Here is an 18,031-nt window from a genome sequence, read left to right on the forward strand (position 1 = left end):
TCAGGGATGGCAACCTTCTCTGGGCGTTTGGTGCTCTGAGCTTCAGAAGGGCCAAGACCTATCACGGCAGACTAGGGTTGGGTGGGCAGAAGTTTCACATGGGTAGCCTGCGGGTCAGTATCAGGAGGCTGTTCTACAGCAGGTGGGAGAAGGCAAAACTGCGTGCAGCTGTTCTTGTCTGATGGCGGTCTCTCTCCTGCTCTTCAAGTGCTAGACAGCAGGTTATCAGAAATGATGTACAGGGCCACAGGTGAGGCGTCAGGGCTAGTTATCACAAACTAGGTGCAACACTCAGGAAAAGCAGAGTGTGGGACCAAAACCTTCCAAGACTATAATTTAATAAATGAAGGTAGGGGTTAGAAATTGTATTTTCAAGAAGTGCCCCCAAAAGAAGTGTTCCTTAGAGAAATCATTGCAGTGTGTCTGTTGCAGAAAAAAGACAGTATTTCAAATAAAAGCATCTTGTGCCAGAAAATAAGATAATCACAAAGAATGAAAAAAGGACATCACAGCTGAGTGGTGGTGGCACATGCCTTTATTTTATTTATTTATCTTTTAAAGATTTTATTTACTATGTATACAGTATGATCAGATCACATTATAGATAGTTGTGAGGCACTGTGCGGTTGCTGGGAATTGAACTCAGGACCTCTGGAAAAGCAGTCAGTGCTCTTAACCACTGAGCCATCTCTCCAGCCCCTTGCCTTTAATCCCAGCTCTTTGGAGGCAGAGGCAGGTGGATCTCTGAGTTCAAGGTCAACCTGATCTACAGAGTGAGTCCAGGACAACCAGGGCTAGACAGAGAAACCCTGTCTTAAAAACAAACAAGCGTGTCGGAAAAACATAAGCCATAGTGAAGGGGTACTGGTTATTGATTCAAGGAGAGTTTGTTTGGTTTGGTTTGCTCTTTTTGAGACAGGGTTTCTCTGTGTAGCCTTGGCTGTCCTGAACTCACTTTGTAGACCAGGCTGACCTCAAACTCACAGCGATCCGCCTGCCTCTGCCTCCCGAGTGCTGGGAGGCATGCGCCACCACGCCTGGCCCTCAAGGAGAGTTTGAGCATCAAAATATTAGCAAAGGTGAGTGGCATCCCATAGGTTAGAGGAGAATCTGTGAATCCATAGTGATATGTAAATGAGTAAGTGAAGAAAGACAGACCTGCGATTTCAGGTACCGTGCCGACATACAAAGATGGAGGCCATGGTGGAGTGTAGATGTTGCCGTTTGACAACACAGAAATAATTAGGCAAGAATTCCCAGTGAATGCCAGAACCAGTGGGTGAAAGGCTGATGAGGAGGCAGTTGTCTTACAATCCAAAAGTGTCTCCACACAACAGCTATTCATTTCTAAGGAATAAACAATAACATAGTAAAGTCTGACAAGCACCCCCATAATCAAATATTCAAAGTGAACATGACTGTTGAGGGGCTGATTGACAACTTGTGTCCCCCGATGTGATGTACTGAGAAGTCAACAACATGTTTCTTGTAGTGTTCCTGCCAACACGAATAACCTCAGTCTAATCATGAGCTAAATCTAACCTGAGGGACATTGTACAAGTGGCCTGCACTCTTAAATGTCAGGGCCACACAAGACAGGACTTCCAGAGCAAAGGAGACTAGCAAAACAGGCTCCTCCTATGGGCTTGGACTGGACAGGGATGAAAAGTGTTTTTCTAAAAGAGATGTTATTGGGATGCTTGGCAAAAGCTGGACACCTTGCAAATCACTGTGCTGGTGTTGGTTTCCCAGCCTGGGTTCTGTGCTTCCTGTGTTCTGACGTTAAATGGAAATCATGTCTGCAACCTGCTCTCATATGTGTAGGGCCGTCCTGTGTATATAGAGAGGGCTGGAGCACAGTGGCAAAGGATTGTGAGGACATGCGCGGCCCCGGATTTGCTCTCCAGCTCTGAGGAGAAGTGGGAGAGATGGGGAGGAGGGAAGGGAAAGAAAACAGAAAGGCTGATGTGTAACCATTAACGGCTGGAGAGTCTTGACGGGAGGTTTCTCTGTGAAATACGCTGCTGTTGGTTTGAAATAGGGTCTTGAACCCATGAGTTCAAGTGATCTTTTTGCCTTATAAAACCCCAGCGTACTGGGATCACAGATACATGCCACTGTGTCTGGCTTATTTTTCTGTAATCTGCAGTGCATCGTTTGAAATGACTTTCAAAAAAGAACTGTTCCAGGGGGCTGCGTCTTGTGTGATTGATTACATACCTGCTCGTCCCTAAATGGCCTGTGTGGCTCCCTCCTGCTCCCCAAACTTAGAGCAATGCTCAGGCCACATATCAGGTTTAGGCCAGGTGAGGACACTGGAGAAAGAGTCTTACTGTCTGCAAGAAAAGGTGACAAGTCTCTCAAGCAGAACCATGCAGGCTCCAGATGGGGACAACCATCCAGAGATGTGACTTTGTCTTGTGACATGGCATCTTCTACAGACTTTGTAGTATACAGTGAGGAGAAGAAATGTTTGCCTTGCTTCAAGTGCTGAGGCCCCGTAAGAAAGTACACCGCTCGTACAGTATGTGCCCAGTGCCTGTGGCCATGCCAGGGCCCAGGCTCCATCTGGAAAGTTGGAGGATGCAAGCAGAGCTCCACGCCTTTACCTGAGTATTTTCTGGTTCTGTCCAACTTGTCATCCTCCCCCATTGCTCACCCCAGACTTCTGCCTCCTCCATCTTTTCTCCCTGTTCCCGGATTCACACTCCACGTTCAGTCAGATTATCCCAAACCGTTTCTGTGTATCCCCCACCTCGTACATATACTTGGCCTGGAGACAGTGCAGTGGCACAGAATCCTCACTCGAAAGGGCCCACGTCTGATCCAGTGTTCTCCTCGAACCTTGAAATTGCTAATCTTTGAAGTAGTCCACATTCCTGTGTTGTGTGTGGGCCTGAGGGCCAAGGCTGGAAAATGCAGGCCGAAGACCTGTGTCTCTGGCCCTGACTGGCTGCTCTTGAAGTCAGGTGTTCTGCTGGTAGCCAAACACTTGCTCAGCTTAGCTAAAATATGACTGATGGCCCTTGACAGATTGACCTATTGCTGTCACCTGACCCAAACTGTTTGATTTCAGCAAGTGCAATCACTTCCGATTCTGAGATCCACCCCGCTCCCCGCCTGCCCCACTTAAGATTTACGGAGCAGCAGCTGCTGCTGGCCCTCTGAGTACAGACAGCTGACTCGCCTGCTGACTGTGAACACCCCACCATTCCAAGTGCCCGGCCGGATTAGCCCTGAGCAAGGCCTGGTCTCATCTATCCCGTCAGAGGCGAGCGCTGTGCTCACTGTCCTCCTGTTGACTCTGAGTACACTAGTGTTGCTGGCATGTGAGGGGCAAGGCGGGCCTCTGACCGTCTACTGTGCTCAGATCCCCTCTGTAGACCAGCACCTTCCAGCCACCAGGACTGGCCCCCTCTGGCTCAGGTAGAACTCGGGTCCAGCCCAGAGGTGGACAGGGGTGGAGCTGGCGTGGATGCAGCCGTGCTCTCGGGGATTGGTCAGGCCTCTTGTGAAGCAAGTCGCTATGATGGCGTCGCGCTACAACATGTTCCGCATTTCGCTGTGCGTTACTCATTCTGTCTAAATAGGAGGTCGCCCTAGCTCTGACTCCCAGGTGAGGGAACCATCCCAGGACTTATGCGGGTCATCAGTCGCTGTTGACAGATCTCCTCTGACTGTGCTCCAGGCCTTGGGCCATGCACATCCTTAGAGCTTAGTCTGGGCTATTTGGGCATTTCCCCACTCCTACCCCATCCCCCACCCCACCCCCCTGGCCCCCAAGCACATGGAGCCGTGCACACGGGATCTATAAGTGGGTTGCCTGGAGAGAAGATGTGTTTCTGAGAGCAGCACGTCTGCTCAGGGCTGGCGGCAGAAAACATCCTTTCTGTTGTCTGTGCCTGCACAGTCTGAAGCCACCTGATATCTGCAGCCCCACCTTCCTCCTCCTTGTTCCTCAGCCTTTGCCAGGAGGCACTAACAGCCCACTTTAGAGGGTGTTTTTGGAACCCTGAGGTCATGAGACCCCAGGGGAGGGGCCCGGAGTTAGTGTGGACACTTTATTTAATTTGGAGGCATGGAGGGCTAGGCAGCATACAGGCCCACGATGCCAATGCTGTTGCCTTGCCCGGGCCCCATGTGTAGCTACGCCTGTAGTCCAGCTGTCCACTGCTCCCTTGGGACTGTGCTGCTGCTGAGAAGGCAGATTTATTGCCTGGGAATGCTGTTTCTGAAAGTCCTGGGAAGTTCTCAGCTTTCTTTTATTCTCTGATGCTCACCCCTGTGTTGGGAGCTCTTTTTCCTCTACTCCGTGTGGGCTTCGCTTCCTAGGAAGGGTGGGCCCTGGGTCCGCATGCTCTCTTCAGAGGGCCCATGGGGATGAGGTGCTTCCTGGGGCTGATACACTGTCGGGCCTCGCGGCCCCCCTTTGGGAGGCAGAATTTGGTGTCAGTGAATTTCCCAGCATGGCAGCCTTCCCTTCATAGCCCCTGCCTGCTGTGGGCGAATGTTCCTTAGCCACATGATGACACAGACGGCCCTAATTAACTCACACTTTGATGAAGCAGCTGCCTGCCTCCAGTACAGGCAATAGAGGCAGGCAAGGAGCTCCACTCCAGCCCCTGCACAGACTGCCTGCCTGTCTGGAAGGGAGCTGTCAGCCTGCCATCTCCTGGGACATCTCCGTTTCTTCACTAGGCTGCTCCCTACGCACAAAGGTGGAGCTGCCAAGGGACTGGCCAGCACCCTCCATACATCCCTCTGATGGGAGGATGCCAGGAGAGCGAGGAAGGAAAACTGCTTGTGTCTGCTCTCAGACTAGAAGATGGTTCCTGGCAGGAGCACAAAGGGCAGGCCATTTTGGGGGTTACTGGTTGTGTGCTGGGCCTCTTCCAAGGGCAGCAGTGGGGTGCGCCATTTTTCCTGTTACCCATCTTTCCCCTACCTTCTGAACTTTGGACCAGAACAGAAGCTGACTGTCTCTAAGTTGTCCTTGCTTCCTGGCAGCCTGCCATACTGTTGGGGACACTGTGTGGCTTCCCAGCTAGGAAGCTGCAGTTTGGGAGGGCAGACGCTTTGGAGGCTCTGTGGTACTTGTAGCCCTGTGATGAGCTGAAGGCAGCCAGAGACTCATGGAGATTTTGGCATCCTTTTTGGGCTGCCTGGGTGTGTGTGACTGCCGGGCCTGTGGCCTGACCCTTCTGTTCTCTGGGAACTCCTGCATGGGCCTCTGAGTGGGAGACCCTTGGGTTTGCCTAAGAAGCTGACCACATAGGCCTCTGTGCTTGTCACATGTGCCATAATTGACCATTAATATGGTCTTAGAACCCTAAGGACCACGGCACATGTGTGCAATCCCAGCATTCAAGAGCCTGAGATGGGAAGATGGCAGTGGAACTGAGGTTAGCAAGACACTGCCCCCAAACAAAAGCATAAACAAAAACAATCAAAAATCAAAAAGAAAGAACAAAAAAGAAAGCAAGGAGTAAGCCAGGTGTCGTGGTGCACACCTTTAATCCCAGCACTTGGGATGCAGAAGCAGGTGGATGTCTGTGAGTTCAAGGCCAGCCTGGTCTATATAGTGAGTTCCAAGACAGCCAGGGCAATGTGGCTATGTGGAGAGACCCTGTCTTGAAAGGAAGAATGTGAAGGGGGTGAAAGGCCTGTTCATCGCGGCTTTCCAGCATGTTCCTGCTGGTGTCCTCTTTATGTCCAGGAGGGCTGGGATTGAACTAATTTTTAAGGATTTATATTTTATGTGTGGTTGAATGTCTGTGTGTGTATATGTGCACAACATGTATAGAGTGCTGAGAGGGGAAAGGATGGGCTTCTGGGCCTGGCCTCCAGCTCTGTCCAAAAGCATAGAGCGTTCCAGGTTCTGCCTAGTGTGTAGCTGCCTGGGATCACGGAAGACGAAGCTCCCAACACCGGCTTCACGCAGAGGGAGCATGCAGCAGTGCTTCTGGGTGCTGTTTCAATTTCAGGATGGCTTGGTGGTGGTGCAAGCCATCCTGGTGGTGGATGTGATTTCTCCCCTAGTGCCTCAGTCTGTCGGCTTCTGGAGAGCAGCAGGCTGGCGTGTGGCCCTTGGCCCTCTCACCTCTGCCACAGGCTGTTGTCCCCAGTTGGGTGTGCACACATTTCTCTTTTTTTTCTGCAGGTGAGTAATAACTTGTTTGGGACAAGCAGCACCCACCTCTTGTGTTCCTGCCTCTTCCAAGAAAGCTTGGTGTGGTCTTAGCTCCCTAGTTCCCTGGATCCTGCGCCCAGCAAAGTATCACCGTTTCTTGTGCTTCTTCCCACAGCAATCCAAGGGTCCAGGTAGAAGCCATTGAAGGGGGAGCTCTGCAGAAGTTACTGGTCATCCTGGCCACAGAGCAGTCTCTGCCCACCAAGAAAAAGGCAAGTCTGCCCCTTACCCCTACCCTGGTGTCCGGCATGTGCCCTGGGCCTGCAGGGGAAGGCTCTCTCCTGCTCATGCCATACACAGGGTCCTGAGCACTGTCTGCTGTTGTCACAGAGAGCTCACAACATCTAATGCAGGTGGCAGTGTCATCTGGAGGCTTGGGGACAGCTAGGCTCGATGACCTTGCATTTCCCCTGAGCCATATTGTTCACCTTGGTTTTGTTGAAGGCCCCTCAGCTTTCGTCATCTGAGTTCTGGAGTACAGATGGACTCAAGGGAATGGAGGAGCCTGGCGGGTCCTGACTCACTGCGCTGACCTCAGCTGCCTCTTTTGTGCCATAGAATTGGTACAAACCTGTGCGGCTCTCACTTACCCCTGGCATGTGCCCCCAGGTCCTGTTCGCGCTGTGTTCCCTGCTGCGCCACTTCCCCTATGCCCAGCAGCAGTTCCTGAAGCTTGGGGGCCTGCAGGTCCTCAGGAGCCTTGTGCAAGAGAAGAGTGCGAAGGTGCTGGCTGTGCGTGTGGTCACCCTGCTCTATGACCTGGTCACCGAGAAGGTGAGTGCCCACACCTTTGTTTTGCTTTGTATTTGCTTCTGGCCATTTGACCGAAGTGCCCCCTCAAATGCCTCTGTCCAGCTAAATGGATGGACAGATGAATGGATGGACAGAGGAGACGTGTATCAAAGAGGATGTCCTATGAGACATGACACCACGGCTGGAACCCGAGGGCTGGTCAGGAAGGGAGGAGGTGCTAGTGATGATTAGTGCCAAGTACGCAGGCAGTAAGGCCTGGTGAGGAAGGCATGGGATGGAGCATCAGAGCGTGGGAGGCATACAGCAGCCAGGGGACCAAAGAGCTAGGCTGACCCGGCCCTGGGATTCTGGAAACCTGGGCACACTTCTTCTGGGAGCTTTGTCTCTGAGCAGGGGCTCAGGAGGGATCCTATTGTTTGTTACTGGTCCACTTAGATCTTTGCAAGCCCAAGAGGCACCCTGAGTAGAGAGACACAGGCCTAGATCCTTAGCCTCTGCAGAGGGCTCTCCTTAGCTCTGTGCCCATTGCTGACTGATGGCACAGGGCTATCTAGAGTATGACACGCCAAGGGCTAGGACTACAGGCATGAGCCACATGCCAGGCCTGGAGCAGGAATCAGAACCCAAGCTCTCTGGCCCCATGCTATACAAACTGTCATGCTATTCAGGTATATTTTAAGTTGTGTGTGTACATAATATGTACATGTAGGTGCTGATGGTATGGCGTACGTGTCAGGACCATAGGGCATCTTAATGGCTTAGTGTTTCCCGCCCACCTTTATGTGGCTCCGGGACTGGACTCATGTTGCCAAGTGCATGGAGCTAGTGCCTTTCCCCACTAAGCTGGCTCAGCAGCCGCACGTCGGAATTCTTCCTCACTTGCTAGACCCTGGGAGCAGGGAGTGGGTCCTCATTTGGGTTCTCCAGCCCCCAACACCGTGTGCTGGTGCTGGGTGAGTGGCTAGATCGAGGGACTCACAGATGGGCGAGGGAGCATGGAAGAAGCTCCCTCTTCCAGGAATCCAGCTGGTTGCCTCCCAGGAGGTCCCTGGTGGCCCAAAGTCACATAGAAAGTAGCTGAGCTTCTCCTAAAGGGAGGAGCTAGCCCAGTGCAGGGTGACTGCTGTCTGTATTCTCTCTACCTTATCCTTGGCTGTGCAGATGTTTGCTGAGGAGGAGGCAGAGCTGACCCGGGACTCATCCCCAGAGAAGCTGCAGCAGTATCGCCAGGTGCACCTGCTGCCAGGCTTGCGGGAACAGGGCTGGTGTGAGATCACTGCCCACCTCCTGGCCCTCCCAGAGCATGACGCTCGGGAAAAGGTACTGCAGACACTGGGTGCCCTCCTGGCCACCTGCCGAGACCACTACCGCCAAGATGTCCAGCTCAGTAGGACACTGGGCAGTCTCCAAGCAGAGTACCAAGCGCTGGCCTCCCTCGAACTCCAAGAAGGCGAAGATGAAGGCTACTTCCGGGATCTGCTGGCCTCCATCAACAGCTTGCTAAAGGAACTAAGATGAGGCTGCCACGCTGGTGCCAGGACCGGACTGGGATGCTGTTACATGAGCTTGGGTGGCTCTTCAGGGGACATCACCCAGGAGGGAGGACTTTCATACTGGGGCATGAGCTTTATCTGGGCAGAGCTGGCTTGGCCATTAAACAGAGACGCGAAGACTGTGGTCTGTCTCTTGTGTGCGTGCAGATCGGGCTTAGCCCTGTGACTGGGCACCAGGCCTTGAGCCCTGAGTCAGTGAGCCGCTGGGGATGGGCCTCTAGCATCATGCTGGCCAGCCCAGGGCTTGCAGTAAGAGGCTGCTCAAGGAAGGCCTGCTCTAAGACTTGGCAGCCTCCAGCTATTTCACTTTGAAAGCCGATTAACCTCTAGGATAAAAGAGAGTACTGGTAGTAACAACAGAGGGCGTGCCTAAGGCGCTGGACACTCAGCTTGTCCCTCCCTGAGCAAACTGTGAGGCTCATCTCACTGTACTCTACCTGGGCCAAAGGCTGCTGGCACCGGGGAGGCCTGAGGGCATCTCCACCCGGGACTGCTCTATCCACCAGGCAGCAAGTGGACCGGTGCTGAGGGGCCATTGCTGCTGCAGCCTGAGCGGTGGGAGGGTGCAGGGTGGGAGGGTGCAGGGTGGGAGGGTGCAGGGTGGGTGGATGCAGGGTAACACTGACTTGGGAGTGAACAGTGGATGCCCAGGCAGGCCGCTAAGCAGGGCAGAGGTGTCCCATCTGTGCCCTTGCCCCCTCCAGTGTCCAGGGTAAGCCTAAGGAGGGGCAGACCCAGCCTGCATGGACCTCCACCCCAGAGAGAGAGAGTGCCAGGCTGGGAGCCTGCTGCAAGTTGCCATGGCAACCCCAGCGCTGGGCTTTCCTGATTTGGATTCTGGTGAGTGTGTTTTTTCAGTCTTTCCCAGTGCACCAAAGGCTGGCTCCTGCTGGCTCCTACAGCCCTCCCATCCCCAGGAGGGCAAGTTGGGAAGGTCACTGGTTGGGCAACCTTCACAGAGGAACAAAGGGTGAGTGGGTGGTCTCGCTCCTTGCAGTTCCCTCCCTGGGCCTTCCTCTCTGCCCTCCTCTGCCCGCATTAGCCACAAAGAAGCAGTGAGCTGTGGTCATCAGAGCAGCTGATGCTCTGGGAAGGCTGTTTCCCTGTGGGGATCAGAATTCAGTCTGCCAAACGTTGGGTACCACTGCCGTTTACCCTTAAAGATCCACGGCTGTGGAGGTACAGTTTTTCAGAGGAGCGAACATTGACTCCAGGAGCCTATGTGCTGCCTGAGCTGACACACTGAGACTTATATACGCTGTGGAAAGTGTACATGTGCTCACTGGAAGCAGGCTCAGGGGAGAGGGCCCTGCTGTCTTAGCCACCAGCCGGCCATGGCTCAGAAGGGCTTTGCTGGAGCCTAGCCATGGCCAAGTCAAGACACACTTTGGAGATGTGGTCAGCAGTGTCTGTGAGTGGGTTTTAGAAAGGAGAAAGATGAGGGGGCTGGAACAGGGCTGGCCGGAGTTGGGGGGAGCTGCAAAGGAAGCCCAAGCAGACCTCCATGTGGTAGCACACCTGCTGAGCCCTGGGCAACTGTGCAAGCCCTGGTGTCCCCACTGTCCCTTCTGCCCTCACATATGACTCTTGAATTAGCACATCTGTACTTCCAAAGCCGCTTGAGGCTGTGATTCCTGGGGAGGGCAGGGAAGTAGCTTCTGGGGACTGCAGTGCGGGGGGGGGGGGGGGGCGCTGGACCAGTGCTAGGTTTCGAGCTACCGGCCTGGTAGGGGACTTCTTCACACCTCGCCCAGTTTTACCCCTTAGCATCACCAAAGGGAAGGTTGATTTGCAGCCTGCTTGGCATCATCCAGGTTTGTGTCCTGGACTGGAGCCAGGGAACCACGAAGCCAGCTCAAGCGTCTTGCGAGCAGGCTCTGGTCCTGTTACCCTGCTCAGCACTGGTTGAGTCTTCAGGGTTACAGAAAATCCCTCATTGCCTTACCTTTCAGTACTGCCCTGAGAGCGATAGCCAGGAAGCGCGGCCACCTCATCCCCTGACCTCTGTCTTACAACTGATGGCTAGAGGCCTGACCCTGGCTTGTGTCTTCATCTAATGTCAAGGGCTGCAGAGTGGGGGGGGTGGACTAAGGCCCTCAGCAAGCTTGGTTTCTTTTGTTTGTTTCTTTGTTTTGTTTTCAATATAAGCAAGCTTGGTTTCCTTGCACTTGCTTATTCATTTTTTTTTTCATCCGAACTGTACTGACTGTTTCTGAGATGAATCGGACACAAATTCTTGCACTACGGGTCGAGGCAGCTTGGACTGTAACAGAGCTGAAGAGATTAGGGAAAGCCCCTCAGAGACTGGTGATGCCCAAGCTGAGACTTGAAGAACAGCCCAGGTAAGGTGGAGAGAGTTTGAGCAGAGGGGGGGTAAACACACACTTGGAGTTGCTGGCGGAAGCGGTGGAGAGGCCAGGTGACCTATGGTGCAGCCACATGGGCCATTAAGGATCCAGGCCCTGTCAACCTTGTCACAGAGCGTGTCTTCACCCTGACGCAGTGGGGAGCAGCCTGGCCGCCCCTCCCTCATTTGTCTTGTCTTTCACACATGTTCTGGCTTAGTGCTGTGGGTTAGGCCTCTGCTGAGCAGGATGGAGAGAGAGGAAAACTGAATTCAGTAGCACTGAAGGGGATGCAGGAGAGTCACAAGCATGTTGAGCTGGGGATAAAAACAGCCTGAAATGATAGAACCTGTGGCTCAGCCATAGATTACAAAGTCAATGGTAATTTTATAAAATAGTAAAAAACAGAAAAACCCAAAGGGGGAAAAACCCAATAAAATTGAAAAAAAAAAAAAGTATAGAGAAAGATCAATGAAACTAAAAGGTGGGTCTGTGAAAGAGAGGAGTTGCAAATAACCAGTATTCCAGATGAAGGGGCCACCGCTCTGAATCCACAAGCATCAAAGGATAAAAGTTGGATCAACCAATGGCAACTCTAAATAAATACGTTGTAAAGTCCATTTGACAGCTTGGAGGAAACAGGGCCAGGTCCTTGGAAGCGTGGGCTTTGCTTGCCGGTCCTATTGCTGTGCAGCAAATCTCCAGGAGCTCAGGGCTGTGAACAGCACAGTCAACTGGAGTTTCTCTGCTTCCGCCATTGACCGAGCAAGGACCAGCACCCTCTGGGTGTTATGGTGATGGCAAGCGGGGTGGTTTGATAAGTTCTTGGAGTGTGTTTCCCTCCACTACCGTATGAATCTCCATTCCGTTCCTCTGGAGAGCCCTAATGCGCCACCCTTAGTGAAAAGCTTCCACAAACTACAAGTGCAGAGAACTTTCCCGGCTTCATTAGGGTTCCTGCATAACCCCGCACCTGCCACCCTCAAACATGATGGTGAAAGACCAAACTCTCCCCTCCTAGATTGACACCAAGGGCCGCCTTCACAACTCCTCAGTCTTGTGCTGAAGTCTGGGCCGACCTTAGCAGCAGACAGGTGACAGATGGTCAGTGTGTGAGACCCCACAGAGTCCACGCAAGAAGGTCTCCCGGAGCTATTACGTTTGTAAATGCAAGGTCTGTGCACCGGATGGATGTGTTTCTATATACTTGGCATAAATAGATATTAAAAATTGAAAGCGGCACTTCACAGTTGCAGTAGAAGATGATGTGTAGCTTCTTCGGGCCGAGGTGCAGGGAGCTGTGCTGGCAGCTATGAAACACCAAAGAGGAGCGTCAGAGATTTCACTAAATGGGAGACATTCTGAGCTCCCAGGCTGGAAGGCTCAGCGCTGCTGGGATGTCTGTTTCAGCACAGCTAATCTTATGTGTAGAAATTATACGTCTTGATTGAAAATTTAAGTGGAAACACAAAGGCATTAGAATAGCTAAAATAATTTTGAAAAGGAGAAAGAGGGCTCACACTACCCAATTTTAAGACTACAAGCCCATAGGAATCAGGCAGGACCAGAGGCTTGACCAGCTAGACACTTGGCAAGGCTTGGTAGCGGAGGCCTTTAATCTAACACTTGGGAGGTCAAGGCAGGCAGATCTCTATGAGTTTGAGGCTAGCCTGGCCTACATAATGAGTTCTAGGACAGCCAGGGGTTATGTGGAAAGACTGTCTCCAAAATAATAAATAAATAGAAATATATATCAATGAATCAGAGACCACACAAATAACTCTCTGCCCACAGTTGGGGCTGACTTTCCAGAGCCCGGCGTAGGCCTGAAGCACAGATCCTGCCTAACCCTCTAAAGCTGCCTGCTTTCCTGTCTAGTTCCTCACTATGTAGATCAGACTGGCCTTGAACTCATAGAGATCTGCCTGTCTCAGTCTTAGCCGTGCGCTTACGCTCGGTAGCTCTAACTTGCAACTTTGAGACATGATAGCAGGAGAACAGCTTTCCTTTTCCTTCCATGAGAATGACCTGTCATGTGGAGAGATTACGGTACAGCGCTTTGGAGGTGTATCACAATTTCCCTACTGTCACTACCCTTGCACTTTGGAGCCATTATTAAGTAAAAATAAGTGTTACTTGACTATAAGAGCTGCACTGCTGTGACTGGGGTCCCTCTGATAGCCAAGATAGCCCCCACATGACTTGTGGGCAGAAGCAGGTGCAGTGTGGATACCCTAGCCGCTGGGCTGATGCCCATCGCAGCAGGATCGCGCTGGACAGCAAGGCTCTGTCACTACACAGGCGTGTGCCGTGTTCATGTCCACAGCTGTCCACTGAACGTTGGGGCCATGCTTGACCAAGTGAGCCTAAATGACGATGGACTACTCAGGTGCCTTCTGGTTTCTTTTTTTGTTTTTAAAGATTTATTTGTATGAATGAGTGCTCTATCTGCATGTACCCCTGCACGCCAGAAGAGGGCATCAGACCAAATTATAGATGGCTGTGAACCACCATGTGGTCGCTGGGTATTGAACCACTGAGCCATCCTTCCAACCTCTGTTTGTTTTGGAGACAGGGTCTCTCTCTTACATAACTGGCTGTCCTTGAACTCAGAGATCCACCTGCCTCTGCTTCCCCAGTGCTGGGGTTAAAGGCGTGCACCACCATACCTGGCTGATTTTTGACAAAGGTACAAAGATGGAGAAAAGCGTCTTTTCAAAGAATGATGCTGCAGCAGCTGGACCTCTGTGTGCCCTGTGCCTCATGATACAGTTCAACTGGAATCAATCATGGACCTACATCTAAAACTTTTATTAAAAAACTAGATAGATCGTTGTGATCTAGAGCCAGGCAAAAAGTTCTTAGACATAATACAGGACTTAAAATCCAGGGATTTAAAAATCTCATAAATTGGACTCAAAGTAAAAAACTTCAGTTAAGAAACTAAGAAAATAAAAAGCTCAAAACAGAAAATCCTTTGCAAATCACATATTTGACAAAGGTTTTGTATCGAGAATGTGTAAGGAATTTTCAAAGCCCATCTGTAGAGTCAACCCAATAAAAGAGATTTGAAAAGGCATCTTACCAAACACAGATGGCTGAGGAGCACTTGAGCACGCTCAGCATCCACAGTTGTTAGAGAAAGGCACATAAAAACACAACTACACACCTATACCCAAGCATAGCCTGGGGATGCCATGTGCCGGAGCTGGAACAGCTGGACGCTCATGGCTGCTGGCAAAATACAGAATGGTGCGGCTGGTCGTGAACAGTGTGCAGGTCTCTTGTAGCTGTACGTTACTTATTATGGAACATAACCTTTTCCTAGGTGTTTACCTGAGATAAGCAAAAATCTGTTTATACAAAAGTCTGTGTTCAAATGCTTCCATGAAAATGTATGTATTAAAAGCAAAACTAGAAACAGTTGCAGTGTCCCTCATAGGAGGAATGAGTGAACACACTGCACACCCTCTAATGGAATATTGCTCACTACTGAAAACAGGATGCTCACGAGGACGCATGCGTCCCAAAGGCTCTGGCTCCCTGGGATGCACTGTGCAGGTGTAACCGACGTCAAGTCTGAGAACAGGGATTTCATTTATACAGAAGGGTGTGTTTGCACTATCTGGGGATACCACAGAGGAGAGTAGCTGCGTAACTGTCGTGTGTCGTCAGAATCGGTTTTACTGCATGTAAATCCCAACCTAGTTTATTTTAATTCGATTTAAAAATTTTAAAGTCTACTTAATTGTGTATGTTTTGCCTGCATGTATATCTATGATTCATGTGTGTGCTGGTGCCTGCAGAGGCCCAAAGAGTGTGTTGGATCCCTAAAACTAGAGTTGCAGCTGTGAGCTGTGTGGGTACTGAACTGAACCCCCGAACAAGTGCTCTTAACCACTGAGCCATTTCTCGAGCCCCACTCCAATCGGAATTTTTAAAAAGCAAAAGACCAAGAAAGAGCTTTAATAAACCCCTCCTGCCCATTGCTGAGTTTCCTCACACTGTGCTCTGGAGGCTGTTCGCACCATCTCGGGGTAGCAGGACAGCCTGGGGATCCTATGCCAATCTTCCCAGTTCTAGTTCAGGACAGCCAGCAGGATGCGACAGCTAGCTCACATGGTGGCAGAATCTGCGCCAGAGAAATTGGGATACTCCATTGATGGAAGCTTGGGGGACCACCCATCGCATTTGAGGACCATCTGACCAACAACACTGACCAGCAGGTATATTTACCTCCCCAAGATAAGCAGAAATGTCAGACAACGCTCATGTCATCTGTTCACGGTGACAATAGGTTGGCTGTGGTACAAGAGTGCAGCTAAAGTTGGTAGAGGCTCCTGTAAGCGCTCCTCAGTAGCGCTGACAAAGGGCATGGCTTTACTGCTCATATATGGGGTGGAGTGTAGAGGTGTGGCCTCCCCTGCCCCACCCTGAAAGGCCTGTAGTTGAACAATTTAACAGCAGCCACTGTTTGGGTGTCCCAGGCCTGGAGGCTGCCATGGCAGGGCAGATAGGAAAAGAACCCAGAGCTGAGCCCTGCGCATGGCAGCCTCACAGCTATCAGGAATGGGCTGAGAAGCCTAGAGAAGGCACTCTTTACAACTAAAGTTCATGGGGTGACTGCAACCTGGGGGATGCCAGAGGGACTAGACCTTGAAGTTGGCGTTGGTGTTGGAGTTAAGTCACTTGGTGCCAGGTGACTTGGATGAGGGGCTCTGCATCTTTCTCAGCTTGAGGGCTCAAAAGCAGATACCGACACCTCCCATGTTGCAGAGATATGGGTGACATGCTAAGGGCTAGAGAAAAACTCTGGTGTGCTCCTTCCTTCCTTCCTAGGGAGGTGACCATGGCCAAGCTCTGAGCAGTGGGTGCACAGAAGTTAAATTGGGGACCATGGACAGAAGGTAGGAGGGTGGTTAGGAAGGGCAGGGCCGGCCTATGGAATGCACAGACGCTGGGTGAGTTGTTAGGGGAAGCAGGTCACCATGGCAAAAGTGACAGTCTAGGGAGGTGGCTGGCATGCAGTGTGGGGACTTCTGTCCTGTGCTCACTCAGGCCTCGCCAGGTTGGGAGGAGCATGACCTTCCTGGCCTAGGTCGGACTCTGACAATGCAGGGGTGGTGTCTTCACAACATCCCCTCACACAGTCGCATCCTTGCGCCGTGTGGAATCACAGGATCTGTACGACACCCAAGTGTTTCAAGATTTTGGTCTGGGCTTCTTCAGTTGCGCTTTTGTTATTGTTTTTTTTTGTTTTTTACAAAATTCTCCGGAATTTTGATGAGGACACAGCCTAGACCATGAAGTGCAGGCACGGGAGTGGTGTGGGGCAGAGAGTAGGGCCCCAGTCACAAGGTGGCTTGATGCAGAAGCTGGACTCCTATGTGGCGGCAGGCATGCAGGCGGGGTGGGACCTGGGAAGGACTTGCTGGGGCGTCGGCAGAGGGGTCGGGCGAAATGGCTGCTGACAGGTGGAATGCGGAGCCTTAACTCAGGAACTTTACTGATGAGCTGAGAGCAACACAATTGCAAGGGGCACAAGGGCCCAAAGAAGATGCAGGCAATGTAGTGCGGAGGCCACAGACACCCTTGAGAAGCTAAGGCCACTAAGCCTGGCAAGCAAGTTTGTTGCCACATGGCCAACGGTCACAGGTGCTGCCAACCAAGGCCAGCGCCCAGACCAAGGCTGAGGCTCCAGCATGAGGTTCCACAGAGAAGGCGTCTGCAAAGGGGAAGACAGGTGGACTCCTGTTGCATGTGACCCTCCTCAGCATCTGCAGATGGTTGGTGGCCTGTGCTGTCTTACAAATAAATGAAGCAGGATTTGTTTAAAAAAAAAAAAAACCAAAACAAAAAAAAAAAACCCTAAAAACTGCAGGTCACATCTGGTGGTGTCAGTCACGGGGGCATCTTGTACATGCAGCAAGTGACCTAGGCCTTGGTCATTCAGTCACTACATGTGAACAGCAGGAACAGATATGGTGACATATTTGATATACTGTTGACAAAGAGGGCGGGTAAGGCTTCATGCCCCTGGTAAGGTGACTTGGTTATCAATACTTAAAGAATGGAACACAGCACAGAGTGCCCGGGGGTGTGAACTCCGCTAGTGCAAGCAAGGTGGGACATAACAGGAGGGGCTTTCAGCATGGGAGCAGAGAGCAGAGGCAGCAGCTGCACTCTGGCCGGGCGAGCAGAGCACCAACACCAAACAGCTTCAGTCATTTAAAGCAAGGCATCTGGGAAGGGCAAGGTTCAGGTGCCCCGGAAGGAGCAGAGAGACGGAGTGGGAGGGCAGGCACAGTGGAGGGAGGTGTGTTCAGGAAGTGTTCCCATGGACCACAGGTTTGATAAGGTAGCAAAGGGCCAGTCTGTCTGTGGAAGACGGTCACCTTGACAAGGTAAGAGCTGAAGAGTGGCAGATCAGAATCTAGTAAGCTGACAATGGCCACAGGCCATTTAGGGAGCTCGAAGAGGTCACATCTAGTGGGAAGGGACAGGAGACAAGGCTAGGGAATGGAGAGAGCCATTTTCATGTTATCGGTGAATGCTGGGGGACTGATAACTTCAGCTATAAAACTGAGGAAGAACACAGGGCTAAGACATGTGTAAGGCTTGCTGTCTTAGCATTATAAATGATATAATTAATGTTCTAATGATGGCCAATCATGGTATTAACAGAGAGCTGGATTGCTTCAAATACTTTTAGAGTTCTCTGTTTCCTCATCTGTACATGAGGTCAACAGATCACTTGTGCCCATCGTGGTGAAAAAACCTGCAGCTGAGTCATAGCTAGTGTGGTTTCACATGTGTTTGGTCATGGCCATCTCATCAACTTCCTGAAAAATGACCGGTAGCAGCTCCTATCACCTCATGCCGTGGTGAATGGGTTTTATTGCTGGCATGCCCTTAGCAAAATGGTAGTAAGGGAAATATTCATGTTGCTGGAGCTGGCTTTGACTTGAACGCTGAAGACGGGTTATGAAATTCCTCAGGACGGGGATACAGGCTGAGGCACTGAACAGGACCTGACCCTGCCTGGGTGGCAAGAGGCCAAGAGGTCCTTCCTAGAGCTACAGACGCTGTCTCTCTCTCCCTCAGGAGGCAGCCACCCTGGGAGTCCAGAGGCATGATGGGAATCATTGTGTGACTCTGGGAGGAAAAGGAGTGACTTCTGCTTCTTAGAC

The 18,031-nt window shown here is 51.5% G+C and overlaps 1 protein-coding gene across 2 annotated transcripts in view; it reads left to right on the plus strand.

The window, feature by feature from the left end:
* SIL1 (SIL1 nucleotide exchange factor) overlaps positions 1-8,613 on the plus strand; it is a 228,937-nt gene extending 220,324 nt beyond the window's left edge. For both annotated transcript variants that reach the window (XM_084780061.1, XM_084780062.1), the window contains 3 exons: positions 6,306-6,402; positions 6,800-6,964; positions 8,105-8,613. In XM_084780061.1, coding sequence (XP_084636187.1) covers positions 6,306-6,402; positions 6,800-6,964; positions 8,105-8,461 — 619 coding nt within the window. In that variant the 3' untranslated portion in view covers positions 8,462-8,613. The remainder of the gene's footprint in view (positions 1-6,305; positions 6,403-6,799; positions 6,965-8,104) is intronic.
* Positions 8,614-18,031: the final 9,418 nt, after the last annotated feature.

This window comes from Acomys minous (assembly GCF_964271855.1).
Source record: "Acomys minous genome assembly, chromosome: 4".
In the NCBI taxonomy this organism is placed as follows: Eukaryota; Metazoa; Chordata; class Mammalia; order Rodentia; family Muridae; genus Acomys; species Acomys minous.